The 18,027-nt window shown below is 33.8% G+C and overlaps 1 protein-coding gene across 1 annotated transcript in view; it reads left to right on the forward strand.

Annotated features, from left to right (window-relative positions):
* The window catches only part of sls (sallimus), a 115,140-nt gene extending 98,407 nt beyond the window's left edge, over positions 1-16,733 (forward strand). Inside the window, exons 35-50 of the mRNA XM_089646111.1 lie at positions 25-195; positions 369-4,457; positions 4,607-4,651; positions 4,743-4,856; positions 6,433-6,585; positions 6,820-7,791; positions 7,946-9,322; positions 9,431-9,718; positions 9,811-9,952; positions 10,623-11,335; positions 12,895-13,197; positions 13,574-13,873; positions 14,248-14,352; positions 14,588-14,782; positions 15,257-15,562; positions 16,213-16,733. Coding sequence (XP_089502237.1) covers positions 25-195; positions 369-4,457; positions 4,607-4,651; positions 4,743-4,856; positions 6,433-6,585; positions 6,820-7,791; positions 7,946-9,322; positions 9,431-9,718; positions 9,811-9,952; positions 10,623-11,335; positions 12,895-13,197; positions 13,574-13,873; positions 14,248-14,352; positions 14,588-14,782; positions 15,257-15,562; positions 16,213-16,409 — 9,470 coding nt within the window. The 3' untranslated portion in view covers positions 16,410-16,733. The remainder of the gene's footprint in view (positions 1-24; positions 196-368; positions 4,458-4,606; positions 4,652-4,742; positions 4,857-6,432; positions 6,586-6,819; positions 7,792-7,945; positions 9,323-9,430; positions 9,719-9,810; positions 9,953-10,622; positions 11,336-12,894; positions 13,198-13,573; positions 13,874-14,247; positions 14,353-14,587; positions 14,783-15,256; positions 15,563-16,212) is intronic.
* The last annotated feature ends 1,294 nt before the right edge of the window (positions 16,734-18,027 follow it).

Genomic DNA, 18,027 nt, shown 5'->3' on the forward strand with positions numbered 1-18,027 from the left:
CTCAGTCTATTACAAACATTTCAGAATTCATCAATCCACTAGATCAGTCGAACACAGAACCTTCTTTGGAGAATCTTCACCCTACACTGAACAAAACTATCTTCATTGAAGATACTACATTACCATATGATCAAATTATTCAACCACAAGCTCCAAATACATCAGAACAATACACACACGAAATTACAACTCAAGGTAAAATATCATTATATACAACCCTTTTATATAATTTTAAAAAACCTTCCACTTATAGAAAGATCTGCCTGAATTCATCGTATGTATGTACATTTTTTATTATTAGAAGAAATTTTACTTTTTAAAAATTATTATGGATTTTTAGAATTAATACTATTTCTACCGATTTCCAGACACTCCACAAGATGAGGATAATATAACTGAAATCATGCACACGATAGACGATATAACATCGCCTCAGTCATCAGATAATGAGAAAACAGAAGAAATCGTGACCAAGTTCGAACGATCACCCGATGGACGAGATGCAAAGAAAGTTACTACTAAAAGAACAATTCTACGGAAAAAGGGAAAGAAAACTGCATCTGAGTATTCCCCAGGTGATAAGGATAATGGTGATGTAATAATTGAAGAAATGTGGGATGATGATTATCAAGATGTTAAACAAGATGAAATTTCACCTACCTATGATAACATTAGCATCGAAGAATGTGAATCCAATATCGAAGAATTCAATTCACAGGTTAATGAAAGATCAACGGTAGAATTTGAAGATGATGAAAATCTTGTTCTTCCTGAGTGTTGTGAAGTTGTAAACATTGAAGAAATTTTCCCTGAAAATGAAAAAAAAGTAGAAAAAATTATTCCATCGAAACCATTAGAAGATTCTTTAACAAATAAAATTGTAAAAAAAGTGGTCCCGAAAAAGAAAAAGGGACGTGAAGAAAAAATTGAGACTGTAACATCATATGATTTTGAAGATGACTTGATGACATCAGTCATAATTGAAAACGAATACTATATTGAACCCGTTGATAGTCCAATAAACATAAAGAGAAAAAAATCTACTTTCGATACAAAAAAATTGACAAAAATGGGTCTGGTCCCTTGTAAAATAGAACATAAGCAACAGATAGCAAAGAAAATTCAAGTCACTGACACCTCTGAAATAGCTTCATTCGCACTTGTCAAATTAAGTAAGACTCCCAGATCTCAAAAGCAGGAAGTGAAAGCTACAACAGTTCCCAAAATTTTACTTAAAAGCAGAATAAAATATGTAAGTGATTGGCCGCCTGCAGAATTGCACAGCGTTACTACGTTTATTGGATCTATGAAAGATGTTGGTATTCTGTCAAGAAATACCAAAGAAGCACTGAAAATTAAAAGAAAGCAATATAAACCTGTGCAGCTGCCAGATTTTGAGATTACCACATTAGAAAAGCCCAGTTTCACTATTGAAGATATCATAAAAACAAATGAATTTCAACTTCCTGAAGTCAGAAAAATTGAGGGTGTAAATGTAAAAAATGCTGAAATTGATGAACCAAGGCAATTCACAATTAAAAAGGGGGTAATTCCTAATCAAGACGATACTAATGAAACGATAACGCTCAAGAAAATTCCTGTGCCTAAAATCCCTGAAGAAGAACATGATATTGTGACCAAGAAAATAAATGACGAAAATATCGAAGTAAAGGTGGTCAAACTTCCGGAAAAACCAACAGAATTTGATGAAATTCCAAGCCTAGATTTTGATATGAACAAAATTGATAAAGAAATATATGAAAGGTCACCAGAAAATGATAAAATCCTCGAGAGTAATAAAGATACTGAAAAGTATACTCGACCAGAAAAGAAAAAGAAAACACCAGAAAGCATACCAAGCGTTCTTAAAAAGGGTATTCCTAAAGTACCTGAACCGGATGAACAAGAAAATGTTACATTCCGGAAACCAACTCCATCTCCTATTGTTGAAGAAATTGAAAAAATTAATTTGAAGCCATTTGATAAAAAATCTGTTATTGATGATACTGAAAAAGTAGAAACCTACGATCTCACCCTTTCTCCGATCACCGGTACGGAAGGTCTTGAAGTAAAGCCAACCAAACCACTGCCACCAGTGGATAAAGTTAAAAAGCGTGTAGTCAAACAAAAAGTAGGTGCAAATGATGAAATTACCGAAATAACCACAATAGAAGTAGAAGGAGAAGAACCATTAACAAGCATTGTAATAGAGTCTTTAGACAGTGATAAGCCAGCTGAACACCCAGCATTACAGGAAAATATTCTTGAAGAACCCACGTCAATTGTATCTCCCATTGTAAAACAACCTCAAACATTTGAACAAATTAATGCTAATATTGATACTTTAGAAACACTTGAGCAAAGTGTACCACTTGTAATGGAATCTGTTGACAAAATATCTGATTTCTCAATATCCTCTAAGAAAATTGGATTCAATCTACTAGAAAATGAACATTTTATTACAACTGAAACTAACACTGAAATGAATACTGATGTATTTGAGGTTGATGAGGCAATTCTTGGAGAAGTGGATGAAGTTAATTTAGAAAAACCCAGCATCGATTATAAAAATATAATATCTACCCAGCCTCTTACAAAGGAGGATATTCCAATGCAAAAACAAGAACAACAACCAGAGGAATCTGAAACTATTAAGCCCAAATTGCAAGTTGATTCGGAAGATGTTGAAAACTTACTAATTATTCCTAAGAAAACCACAACAGAAGAAGAAAACACAAGTGTAAAGATTAAGAGAAAAAAGAAAGATAAGAAAGAAGATATTGCTAGTGATGTAATAGCAATAATGAAACCAGTCGTTCAAAAGGAAGAAACCACTACTGAAGAAGAAAGCGTTAACGTTAAATTTAAACCCCGTCAAAAAGAAGAAGATGTCGAAAATGTAATAATACTTCCCAAGAAAAGTTTGACAGAAGAAGAAAATGCAAGTGTAGAGATTAAGAGGAAAAAGAAGGTTAAGATAGAAGAAGTGGCTAGTGACGAAATATCAATAACTAAACCAGCTATTCAAAATGAAGATTTACCTACAAATATTGAAGAAGAAAGTGTTACTAACGTGAAATTTAAACCTCGCCAAAAACCAAAACAATCAGAAATACATGAAGAAGAAGAGGTCACCATAAAAAAACTAAAGCCAATTAGAAAAGTTTCCGCGCCAAATATTGTGGAAATAACAGAACCAGAGTCTGTCACTTTTAGACCAAAAAGCACTAAAACTAAAGAAGATGTAGAACAGGAGTTTAAAATTCATCTAGATAGTTATGCTGAGGAAGAAATATCAATGTCTAGCAAGGTGAAACTCAAATCACAAAAACTTCCAACGTTCACTGAAGAATCGGGAGAAGCATCCATAAAAATTGTTCCTGTCCAAGAAGAAATCGATGAAGAAATCATAATTGAGGAAAATAAAGACATTTATGATGAGAATGAACCGATTGAGGAGATAGAATCAGACACGGTTACATTGAAACCTGCGGTAAAAAAACCCAAGGAGGATATAGAACCAGATACTATAATAGTGAAGCCCAAAATCACTAAGCTAAAGGAAGATGTAGAACCAGACACTGTTACATTGAGACCTAAAATTACTAAACCTAAAGAAGATGAAGAGCCAGACACAATTACATTTAAGCCTAAAAGTAGCAAATCCAAGGAAGATGTGGAGCAAGAGTTTAAAATTAAATTAGATTCATATGCAGAAGAAGAGATTTCTCTATCGGGAAAAGTTATATTGAAACCTAAAAAGCAACCAATATACAATGAGCAGTCTGAGGAGACATCTATTCAATTAAGGCCAGTTATTGACGACGATCAGACTGAAATTGTGACTGAAGAACAAGAAAATGTCGGCGAAGTCGACAAACAATTTAATTTGAAACTTGCAAAAACCAAAGACGAAGACACATCTCAAGAATTTAAATTAAGAAAGAAACCCAAAAAAATAGACAGTGGTGAAGCCAAAGAAACGGTCACTATTAGGGCCCTAGTTGATGAACCAGACAATGTAAATGTGAAATTGAATTTGAAGAAAAAGAGTTATAACATCCAAGATGAAGATGAAGTATCATTTGATATTAAAGCGCAACAGGAAATGAATAACGAAGAAGATGTATCATTGTCTAGTCAAATCAAAATTAAAAACCGAATTCAGCCATCATATTCTGAAGAAACTGGGGAAACATCCATTAAAGTAACAAAAGAAATAGAAGACAATGGTCCTTTCGTTGACGAAATTATACTGAGTGAGTCTGAATCCGAGGAGCACAATATTGAAATGGTACTAAAAAAGAAAAAACAAGAAAAGAAATACCAGGTTAAAGAACATGAAGAAGAAATAATGTTAGGTATAAAACCTACCCGAAAAATTTCACAAATATTCGACGAAGATAATTTGACACTTTCGAAGAAGAGACCAGCACTAAAACCAGCATTCGACCAAGGTTACTGACTCTACTTGCTTTATTAATAATTTTAAATAAATTATAATGAACAAATCTTTTTTATTTCCTTGTTTTGGGTAATTTCACGTTGAATAACTTATATGCAACAAATACATGTTACACTAATTTATTGACTTGTGTATTTACAGAAGCAGCATCGATGAGCATAGCACGGGAAGCTAACGTTATTGAAGGTAACTTAATAATTTGGTTCTTTACTTTTATTGTATGTATAATTTACTAGAATCAATAATTCTTAAATAAATACATCCCTATATTATATAGATACTGCCGATATGGATATACGTGAAGGGGACATTGTGTTCGCCGTCTACTCTTACGTGGCAGAAACACCTGAAGCTATTAACTTGGTTGAGGGAGAGAGGCTCTACATATTGGGTGTGTATTCATCATCAAGTCACTTTTCATTAATTCATTAACATCAAACAATAAGATTTACTGCATTTACGAATTATATTTGGGTCTCATCCCTTTTGATAGATTGGATAAACCCAATTCACATCAGTCATTTGCCAGCCATCAATGCATGGCTTTCTGAGCACTTTAATTTTATGTTAATTGTGCCGATTGATAATAAGGAATTCCAATGAAAAACAATACAAGCACATAACTTTTTTAAATATTCATATACATCAACAAATATGCATTTAGAAGAATGTGGTTATTATATTATTTTGTTTTGTGGTTCACTTAGGCAGGCCGCACATAAGAGACTTTAGTTAGATTTTAGAATAGTTTCCAACTGTCGCAGCAACTAAGACTCTCCTGTGCCGTCTGCCTTAATTCACAGAGAGATACAGCTGTTTATTCCTACACTATTGTTGGGTAGCGTATGCACGGGGGTTGGAAAAATCTGGGATTCTAATAGGAATATGTTGTATTTAGTATGTTTAGGAAACTTACAGTTATACATTTGAATTAATTAATTTACATTTAAGATATTGAGTATAAAATAAACCAGTTAAGTTTCATTTACAATTTTTTTTTATGGTTACAGGTTAGGAAGAAAGTAGATATGTTAAGCTATAAGTGAAAGAAAAAGTTTTTCTTCATTTGTAAAGAGTGATAGGGTTACATTGATAATTTTCAGAGCTATACAATAGGTGTTTCAAAAATATTGTCTGAATAATTAAATTCGGTTAAATAAGTTTGGTATTGAGCATTCCAAATGACAGAAGCAAAGATGAGATCTTACGTATGCCATATATAGTTCAAGTGTAAAATGTTTATTGAATGGTTTTGTATTGCGTAGAATGAACCCCGTTTGTTTGTAGACTTATTCTAAGATGTGTTCAACATGATCTTTAAATAACAATTTGGAATTAAGTAAAACTCCAAGGTCTCTCAAAGTCTGATTTTTTTTTACTCGTTAAAGAGGAATGTGGTTCAGGTGGTAAGTATGGATGATTGGGTATATAATACCAGTACACTTTGTTGTTCGTGTTATATCAAAATCACATAAAAAAAGACCTTGTAAAAACAGAATTGACTGTAAATTATTCAAAGAAATAATAAATTGTTATTTATAAACAATCAAAATTTAATATACAGAATGTAGCCTCACTTACCTGAAGGATTTTAACCAACGATTCCTGAGCACATTTGGAGTAAAAATGTAGATTTCATTTTGTGGTCTGATGATATTTTTCATGTAGAACATCGCCATTGGCTAGTTGGGTACAGCCTGCGCTCTGTCTCGTCTGTTACTAAGCTGCTGGATATTGCATGTGATGCTAAATACACTTGGGGCCATTTAAAAAAATAATACTATAAAAGTTTTAAAAAATATATACTGATATTCAAGTTAGATCTTGAATACTGAAAAAAAAACTCCGCATTACGAAAAAAGATTTCACAGATGTTGCTTATCTCAATTTTGCTAGTGTATAAAGGATCCATATATTCATATACATTATTATTTTCTTCCTTTCTTAAAATTTACATCTGTTTACAGAAACACATAACCAAGATTGGTGGTTTGTCAAAAAGCACTTAACTGAGGAAAAGGGTTGGGTTCCAGCACAGTATGTCATGGATGAAGCTAATTATACTGTATACTTGCAAAAGAAACTCAATGAAAAAATTGATAAGTTGCCTGTGTTTGAAAGTAAGTACCAACTGAGTTGATTTAAATATATGGATTCTAGATTCATTATCAGCCATAAATGGCTGAAGCCTAGTAAGGTCCCTACCTTAAACCGCCTCACAACGCTGCCCACCTGGGTGGCGATATAGTTCCCCTGTCTTAACACTGTGCAGACGGAGGGTGTTCTTGTAAATTGTTACATAAAAATAAATAAATTTAAAAAGGCTGTCAAGTTACATAACTACTCTATTACAGAACCATCGGCTGAAGAAGTTGCGGTGGCTCCTAGGTTTATTGAAAAATTGCGTCCCAAGCACACACCTGATGGCTACACAGTACAATTTGAGTGTCAAGTTGAAGGATACCCAAGGCCACAAATTACTTGGTTTAGGCAAACCGCCATTATTAAGCCATCGCAAGATTTCCAGATATATTACGATGATGACAATGTGGCAACCCTTATTATAAGGGAAGTGTTCCCAGAAGACGCAGGGACATTCACGTGTGTTGCCAAGAACGCAGCTGGCTTTGCGTCCAGCACCACAGAGCTGGTAGTGGAAGCACCGCTCTCTGACCATGGCTCTGAGATGACGATCTTATCACGAAAGAGCTTATCCAGGGAGTCCTCTCTTGCAGATATATTAGAAGGAATCCCACCAACATTCTCTAAGAAACCCAGAGCGCAATATGTCGATGAGGGTACACAAATATTCTTGGAGTGTCGACTTGTGGCTGTTCCCGAACCTGAGATTACTTGGTTATATGCCGGGAAAAAAATTGTTCCAAATGACAGAGTTACTATCGCAACAGAGTCCGACATGCATATGTATTGTAGTGTTCTGAAAATAGAAAATGTTAAAAAGTCAGACGAAGGGACATACGAAGTCGCCGCAGTTAATAGGGAAGGAGAGGCCTCCCTACCAATCATTCTTAAAATCAAAACTGGGAAGAAAGAGAAACCTGAAGTAATTGAGCCATTCACAAACTTAACAATCCGAGAGGGAGAAAGTGTTGTACTTACCACTCAAATAGTCGGAAACCCAACACCAAAGATATCTTGGTTCAAAAACAAAAAAGCCATTAAAACATTATCAACCAAATCGGATGGAGATACCCACATTTTAACACTGGTTGGTCCCAAAAGGGGAACAGATGATGGAGTGTATACCGTAAAAGCAGTTAACAGTGAAGGCAGCGCTGAGACATCCGCATTTTTAACTATTGAAGGTAATATTTAAAAATAAATGTATGTTTTTCGATTATTGTAATGTTAATAATATTATTTATGTACCTGCATACCTGTGGTAGGATGTGTATTTTTAACAAAGCATGAAATCTTTTTCTCCATAATCAGACCCAATAAAAAAAATTATAATTTCAGAACCAACTCAAGAAAATTGTGAACCACCACTTTTTGTTGAACGTTTCCAAGAATGTACGGTTCCCGAGCGAAACACTATTGTGTTAACAGCTAAAGTGATTGGCAACCCAGTTCCAATAATAACCTGGTTAAGAAATAACAAAGTTCTAGAGTCTACCAGTAGGGTTAATTTGCAGTTTGACGGTGAGAATATAGCTCTCAAAATAGAAAACGCTGATTCTGAAATCGATTCTGGAGATTATAAATGCATAGCATCTAATCTAGCAGGAAAGATTTCCCACGGAGCCAAAGTAACAGTTGATGTGGAGAAAGTTACTTTTGTCAGAAATCTCAATAAGACTTATGAAGTGGATGAGTGTGAAACAGTTACTTTAGAATGTGAAACATCACATACAGTTTCCACTAAATGGTATCAAAATGACAAAGAAATTAGTGGAATGGACCACAGAGAGATAATACAAGAAGGAAGAATACATAAGCTAAGAATAAAGAAAACTAAAATTACAGACACAGGTAAAATAAAATGTGTTGTGAAAGGTCAAGAAACCAACACTTACCTTCTCGTAAAGGAAACAATTCCCGAGTTCACTAGGAAATTGCAAGACTTTGAAGTTAAAGAAAAAGAGGTTGCTATTCTTGAGGTAGAAATATCTTCAGAAACAGCCGATGTTGTATGGCAAAAAGATGGCAAGATCATTAAACATAAACAGAAGAAATATGAATTTGAAAATAAGGGCAACCTAAGGAAACTACTGATTAGAAATTCTTCAGTACATGATGAAGGAGAATACTCGTGTATCCTAAGGGACCAAGCTTGCTCAGCGGAAGTGACAGTTGTGGAGCTGCCCCCTGAAATAACAAGCCGGATGAAGAACATCAAGATATCCAAGGGGGAGAAGGCTACATTTGATATAGAACTCACTAAAGGGGATGCCCTGGTGCGATGGTTTAAAAATGGTACAGAAATACAGTTTTCTGATCACATCCAGTTGAGCATTGATGGAAAGAAACAAAAACTTAAAATTTATGACTGTACACTGGATGATATGGGAGAATACAGTTGCAAAGTAGGAAATGATGTATGCATTGCCAACCTGACTGTAGAGGACCTAGAGGCAGACTTCACCCTGAAGCTGCCCGAGTCGCTCACGGCACCCATAAACTCAGATGTGTCCCTCACCGTGCAAGTTCCTACTGATGACATGGAAGTGCAATGGTTCAAGAATGGAAAGCAAATACATCCATCTGATCACTACACCATTACCTCGGTCAATGTACAGAGAACTTTACTCATTCGAAATGTTACAGAAAAGGATCAATCTAGCTACACTTGCAAACTCAATAGTGTGAAAACCACCTGCAAACTATTCATTGAAGGTGATATACAAATCTTTTATTCAGACATTGCCTTTCATTATTACTTTGTTTTTTGTGTTTATCATCTCACCCTAAAGAAATATTTCTAAATTTAATTTTCATTTTCAGTTGTTGAGTCTGCACCAAGAATACTTGATTATGAAAAAATATACCGAGTAGAATTTGGCAAAGATGTCACTTTCACGGTTAAATATTCATCATTACCCAAGCCAAAGGATGAATGGACCGTTACCGGTAGAGTATTGAAAAAGGACCAGAGAACAGAAATAACATTACATGAAGAATCTGCAACACTCACAGTGAAAAAACTGCAAAGATCTGATTCCGGATCTTACAATTTGTCTCTTTCAAATAATTGTGGAGCAGCCCAAGTTGACATTCAGTTGCTTGTTTTAGGTAGGTTTTTAATACATAATTTATAGATCATGCATTTTATAAAATGTTATGTTACCCTTTAAAACAGAGTATAACCAAGAGTATTATTTTAGAATGCCCTGATAAGCCAGGTGTCCCCGAACCTTTGGAAGTGGGAGATGACTTCGTCACACTTCATTGGCAGAAACCTGAATTCGATGGAAACTCACTACCCCTTATATACACCTTGGAATACCGTAACAAAAAGGACACTTCGTAAGTCTTGACCAGAGCTACTGCTTTAGCTGAGAATGATTCATTTTGACTCTGTAAATATTTAAGTAAATAACAGACAATATTTTAATTCAAAGTAGACTTACAGCAGGACCATAAAATACCATTTGATAATGTTTCTATCTATGCCCTTCGAACCTCAACACCATATTAACGCAGTTCATGAGGACGAAAACAAGGATCCCATTAGAGAAAATGGATTTTGAATTACAGAACATACAGATCAACACATCTTTTAAAATAATACATATATTTTAATAGAAAATTTTACATAGTACAATATACGTACAATATACGTACAATATAATATACAATATACATACCCCAACGATAAAATTACTGTCCGAATTTTTTTTTTCCATTCTGAAAAATTATCACAAAAATATTTTTTAAATTCCATCTATTTTTTATACATCTTCGGTAAAATAAATGTAAAGATGTGTTACCCGATCTACGAGTTTAAATATACTTTCCTTTACAAGAATTTGAAGATGGGGAAGACTTGTGCAGTTGGGACCCTTACAAAGAGTTTAATGTAAAATTATGGGAAAGCAATGCCTTTTATGTCATTCAAGTAAGACTGGTGTAAAAGGTAGAACTACCCTTTTCCCACCCGAAATGTGTTAATATAAAATCTTTATCTTTATTTTAGATGGAAGAAAATAACAGACATTAAGAACACGTCTTATACTGTGAGAAAGTTGTCTGTGGATAATTATTACTTATTTAGAGTAACTGCTCACAATGAAGTAGGAGCCAGTCAGCCATCAGAAGCCAGTTTGGAAGTGTTGATAAAACGTTTGGCAGTAAATGAAGCACCCAGTGTACAGCAAGCCCTGCATGACATCACATGCACATTGGAGCAAACCATCACGCTCTCGTGTCTGTTCAGAGGGGTTCCACTCCCAACTGTGGAGTGGTATAAGGATGGCAAGAGCATCAAGACCAATCTCAGTTACGAGAACAGGACTGCATCACTGACTATCCATAGCACAACAGTGGAGAGCATCGGTGTATATTCCTGCAAGGCGACCAATAGCCTTGGCTCGGTGGAGACTAAGTGCAGCTTGTCTATTGAGGAGAAGCCAAAGATTAGTATTGAAGATCGTCTGATATCTCAGACAGTAAATGTTGGCTCCCAATGGAGCGTTTTTGCTAATATCAAGGGATATCCAAAACCGAGCGTCAAATGGCTGAAAAACAACAGCTCGATCAAAACTACTAAAGAAATGGAAATAACCTATGAAGAACACTCTTCCACCATATCAATTGCATCCAGTAAGAGATCGCACTCTGCAAAGTACATTATAGCCGCAGAAAACTTCATCGGCCGTGACGAACTGGAAATATCTCTCAGAGTATTTGGTAAGAACTTTGCATTAAAGATAAAATCTTTCAACTCAACAATTATGGAATATTGGTTAGGATTTACAGAATTAAACAAAAGTTGTAAGAAAAATGTATATGTGTGTGCAACCAAGCAGACATCATCAACACATGATATTAATATTATTTATTCAGAACAGACAAATATTTCCTATATTATAGATAACAACGAGAAGCGAAGTAAATCAAAGAGCCCTGATAGAATTGGTAAAAAAACTATCTCATTTTTGTGTACAATATTGTAAACTTTCTTCTCGCTATAATCATTACATACATACTTACAGGTTGAAAAAAATGGTATTACAATATCGAAAATGTTTAAAACAAACAAACTATAAATACATATTAAAAAGTATTATTTGTTTAAACATGTCAACCCTGAATTATGTTAATTATTGGTGTTTTACTTATATGTATATTTATTAATGTATGAGACCTAAAAACTATTTAGAAAATTTATCCACTCGAGCGAAAGTTATTCGGTTTTCAATTTGACCATTTGATTTAATTAATATCATTCCTCAAAATATTAATACATAAACATAATGAACTGCTTACTGCGGTTTAAAGCCAAATGAATAAACCTATATTTCACTGTTCACCCCATATCTTTAGGTCCTATACAAATTTGGCGCATTATACCAAGTGATTGCTCAAGACGTTTTGCAAACTTTCACTAATATGTCTAAAATCGTTCAAGTGGGTAACATCCCTAACAATAAAAGCATAAAAAATATGTGAAAACTTAAGTTCGATACGTAATCATTTTGACCTCACTGTTTTAGAAAATAATATCTAGAGCTATCGATAGATTATTACTGACCTTCTGCATTCATTGGGTCACCTATGGCTTATGGCTTCTACCTACTTAGTTTTGGAGTTTTACATTCATTAATTCGTCTGATTTTGGACATCGAAATGAGCTTATCTGAATGCTGTTTCCCGTTCAAACTGAAGTATGTAGCATTAGTGATAGGCACCAAAGAGGCAGAAACCTTAGATCACAGTCAACAAACTATTTAACTTTTACTTCTATTACTATTTACATATCGTAAAAATTATTACTTTATAATATCAATGTTGTTCTAACATTATACATTTATTAATTCCGCAAAAGAATTCATTATGTTTCTGGATCAAAAAAATGAAATTAGATTAATTGGGGTGATAACTGTTATATTTTGATTAATGTTTTTTTATATCCTATGTGGTTAGTACACTTTATTTTGGGTTTGGACTTTATTGGTTTCATATCTATCACTGGGAAAAAATGTATGGAGTTAAAATATTGATTTTCAATTTGGGTACCTATAGTGAATGCTAATTGCAGTGGCATAGCAGGTGACGAAAGGGATTACACATATTAATCATTCAAGGATTATACATACATAAGTAAATTAATCATTAAGGGATTATATATACTTAATTAAATTAATTATTCATGGGAAATACTGTTGAAACATTTTTCTATTATTATCGAAAATACATAAAATGACATACTATTCACAACTTTTAATACTGTTTTTTTCTGAAAACAGACAAACCAAGTAAACCTGAGGGTCCAGTAATTGTTAAGGGAATTGACAATGAATCTGTAATGATTGAATGGAGTCCTCCTGTAGACGACGGTGGAATAGAATTGACTAAATATGCCATTGAGAAACGAGACCCAGAGAAGCAAGTCTGGACTCGGGTGGCAGATGTGGACAAGAATGTGATAACATATTGCATCCAGAAGCTGAACGAAAACTGCGAATACCTCTTCAGGGTGATGGCTCAGAACCCCGTGGGTTACTCAGAAGCCCTGGAGAGTGAACCTGTGGTGATAAGACCTGTCCATGGTGAGATTTAATTGCATTGTTTATTGTAAACAAACCCTTCATTGTTTTATGATTTACTTGGTCTAACACCAGCACTCTTTTTGTCCTATTCACTAATTTCGCTCAAAGATCCCATATTTTATTATCTCAAGAGTGTCATTTTACAATATATTTTAGTTAGTAAATATTCATATCATCACACAGCACAAACAAAATAACTAAAAAATAATGCAGAAGAGCACTTTAAACAATGAAATTGGAAATATTATCAATATGGAAAACTGCCTCTTTCACATTATTTGTGTAATAATATATGTAATAATAATCCAAATGTAAATAATAATTGATATTTACGTTTACAATGTATTTGCTAACATAATGTGCCCCCTTAATACAGACGTCCCCTCTCCACCCCTCGGCCCACTGAATGTGAGTGCCATGACCGAGTCGTCCATGACAATTTCTTGGTACCCACCGGAGAATAACGGTGGCACCGAGATCATAGAATATCTGGTAGAAATCAAACAATTGAACAAGAAAACATGGAAGTCAGTTGGATCCAGCAAAACTACATCCTTGTTCATAGACAACTTGAAGAAAGGAACTTCATATGTTTTCAAAATAATAGCTTGCAATGAAGTCGGTCAAAGCTCTCCTTACATAGTTGACGATCATATAACTGTTGGAGTGACTTTATGTAAGTTTTTTTGCTATTTATTTTTACAGGTTAATTTTATTGAGGCTGCTTTTTACTATACTTTCTTTATCGAAAAGACTGGCATTAAAAGTGATAATCAAGTTATACCATATTGACTAAACACTAGTAATAATGAAACATACTATTCATCACAAATTTTTATTCTACATTACTTTAAGATAAATCACATCTACCAATCTAATCATAACTACATTTTTATACAGTCCAAGATATTAACAGACAACGCAACAAAAGATTTATCATTATTGAGACTTTGATGTGACTCGTCACAAAAAGGCTATACAAATCATCCAAACATACATATATGTACCTTTTTGTATTTATTGTTAAATTCATTATTTTTTTCATTTTAGCAACTCCATCTGCTCCAGTAAATGTGTTAATTGCAGACACAACATCTCGAAGTGCTACTGTACAATGGTCCAAACCTCTCCTAGATGGTGGATCAGTTATTCTTGGTATGTACATACCTACAAATGCACACATCTTTCTTAAATACTTGTAATCATGTAAATTAATTTTGTAGGCACTTCAGGGGGCGGTAAAAGAGGGAAACTCATTAGCATATTTTATTTTCTTAAAATATTTTCAATGCAATACATCTTTGCAGTAGTTTTTTTTGTTAAATAGACAAGGTAGTTTGTCCAAACTAATTTAGTCAAATGTGGTAATTATAATATTTTAATTCTCTAGGATATGTTTTGGAATACAAGTACGCTGCATCTGAAAAATGGACCAAAGTGGCTACAATCGACGCCAACGTACTGGAATATCGATTTGAAAAACTGAAAGAAAAATCTGATGTGATGTTTAGAATCTCTGCTGAAAATGCCGTTGGTCTTGGATTACCGGCCATGTCAGAAATTGTAAATCTACATAAGCATGCCAGTAAGTAACAATATTTCAACCAATATTTCTTAAACATTCTCATGGGTGTAACGAGTTCAACTTTCTGAAAGCTAAAGCTTCCAATCAGTGTCAGGTTCTTCGAAACCCAGGAATGTTTATATTTATAAAATTTCAGTGGCTACCAGCTAAAAGTAACTAAAGACCCAGTAAAGCGCCACTATGAATTATCGACAAAGAATGTTCAGCATGCAAAATTCTTATGCAATAATTATTTTTCTTCTCAAATGTCTGCATGAATTTAAAAAAAAAAAAACAAATCTATCAGAATAGCTTATCTTTAATCATATGCCCATAGAAACTGAGGAATTTTTGTTCTTTCTGAATTGTACTCTTTTATTGTGTTGAATAAAATAGTTATGAATGGTCACCGTTATCAATAATTTAAAACAATGTAAGCTGCAACATATTATGACTTCTTATTCATGAGTTGTATGATTTGTTTGTTTGTTTCAGCGGTACCATCAGCCCCGACCGCCCCACTTGAGATCAGAAGCACGGGACCCAATTCAATTATCATTGAATGGGGCCAGCCCGAGTTCGACGGAGGCTGCCCGCTGCTGGGCTACAACATCGCCATCCGCGACACGCGCAAGACCATGTGGATGGAAGTCGGTCGCGTCTCAGCCACCACACAGAAGTTCAACATAAGGGATCTACAAGAAGATCACCACTATCTCATCAGGATTTATGCAAGAAACGAAGTCGGACAAAGCGAACCCCTGGAATCTGATGAGCCATTCAAAGTAGTTGTCTGCCAAGGTAAAAATTCTCAAATATTATAAACCCATTGGCCCTGAATTATGAAGCAATGAAAATGGCCCTCATCCTTGAATTAATTTTGTACCAAAAATTGGAAAATTTTCATTGATACCATACTAAATCTAATATAACTTTCAAATAATTTGTTTAAACAATATACTATTTACTTAAAATTTACACATGTTTTGGATCACGGTATCATGTGTGTCAATTAAATTCTGTAGAAGAATAATAATTATATTATTTGGCTATCGTTATAATACTAATTCTCTAAAATTGTGTATATTGAATTATGTTTGCAGTTAATTTCTAGATTGAATTATATTTGAAGCTAATTTAAAGATTGAATTATGTTGAATTACATTTATTGTTTTTTAACAAGACTTTGAATACTGTTCACACATCACCTTTTAAACATTATTTTCTTTTTGTATATACTTACTCCTTTATGGAGTAGTAGAATAATTAGGAAAAATTTATATATTTATTTTGCATACAGTTATAATTTGAAATCTTATTATTTTGTAATAAATAAATATTATCTACATTAAGAAATGAAATAATAATCTCACCATTGTTCTGTCCAGAGCTGTGTTATTGCTGGGCATGTGTTGTGTGGGCCTAAATAAATATGGTGTTGGATGTTTCAGACCAACTCAACACGGAGGAAGCGCTGGAGCTGACAGAGATGACGGAGCCAACGGGCTTCAGCACGGAGACCAGCACCTCGTGGATGAGGGAGGCCAACATGGACGCAGACATCTGCAGCTACGCCAGGGGATCTCTCTTAAGAAGGGATGAATACTTCTTTAGAATATGGCACTATGCCAAGCAATTATTTAAGTAACTTATTAACTAACATTGAAGCAACTCTTGTATTTATTTAACTTATGTAAATACTGTGATAAAAATTTTATATTTACATGTATTTATTTGGAAACTATATGTATATTCTATGCGTATATAAATATATATTACTTATATGGTATATAATTATATGCAAGTTATTTTGTGTACATGTATATATACTGATATTGGATTATGTCTGCTAAGGGAGACGTAATATAGGTGCAATTTATTATGATGTGTAGAGAATGATCCATATATCGACTTATGTGTACATGTAGATATATAATATTTTTTAAATTAAATATTTATTCTAAAATTGTAATTCCTGGATTTCATTATAAAATACCTACCCAAATTCATTCACCGTAAAAACATGAACTTCAAATATCAATTTCTTTTAACACAATTCGCACTATTCACATTCACTACTCTCCAAATTTCTAACCCAGGGACAATGGAACAGAGCGAGGCATTACCAAAAATCGGTGCGTCTGTTTGAGAAGAATCCAGTGGTAAAAATTTATTTATTAGAATAGCAAACGAACGACTATCGAGTTCACAGTGTATTTTGCTACCTTGGGGGTGACATTGTAAATATAAATAATATGCTATAAATAACAATAGTTTCGCAATAATTATCTCTCATCAAATGTTTGACATTTTATATTGACATTCATAAATAAACCACCGATAAACCACTTTCAAACAAACGTTTCATTGTTTGACGTTTAGCATGGCGCGCATATGGCGCGCTTTGTCTGTGAATTTCTCGGAACTAGTGATGTGCATAACCGAGATACGAATTTCTAAATTCCAGCACACAATATTCGAAATATTCATTTTTCAAATAAATAAAATATTATCTTCATAAGACGTGTTTAGATTGTAGAAAATGTATTAAAGCCATTAGAAAGCAGTAAGGAATCAGCATTGAAAAACAGATTTTTACCGTAAAGTTTTCCCGCGACCGTCCCGGAAATATATGAAACTGCTTACAGCGCGCAGCTGTCCTAGTTCTTGTATGTTCAATAGACCTTTTTTTGCAAAACTGAGTTATGAATGCCAATATGTTCATTAGCCTATTGCGCATTAATGAAGTTAAAAAAAAACATATTTTTTGGTTTTTAAGTGACATTTTAAGCATTTTTCGAGTGCCAGTATCCACTCACGGAATAATTTTTCAGTTCTTATTTGTTCAATCTCCTGGATATTGAACATTCAAACACTCAAAGTTATGAATATAATATTTTTAAAAAAGTACATAGATATTTGTTCAACATCCCGCAGAAGGTTGAGGTCTTGAATGTTCAATCTCCACTGTCAACCAATCAGGAGCCGGCTAGTTAAAATGTGCGGCCGTGTTCATTTTTAGTTGTTTTCTAATATCGAAATTGTTTCACTTAAAATACGTTCAATTGCGAATATATACTGTTATTGAACTAAAAATGACTTCACTGACTCCAGAATCAATAAACCTTAGAACAGTAGCTCAAATAGAAAGGTAAGTCTTAAAATTATGTCATTTACAGGCATATTCACCATATTTTACATGTACTTCTTGAATTTGCTAGGCAAATATACAGGATGCTTCATTTATTATTTATTTATTCAATTAT

Source organism: Hesperophylax consimilis, chromosome 23, assembly GCF_061612785.1.
Source record: "Hesperophylax consimilis isolate HC1 chromosome 23, BYU_Hcon_1.0, whole genome shotgun sequence".
NCBI classification, from domain to species: Eukaryota; Metazoa; Arthropoda; class Insecta; order Trichoptera; family Limnephilidae; genus Hesperophylax; species Hesperophylax consimilis.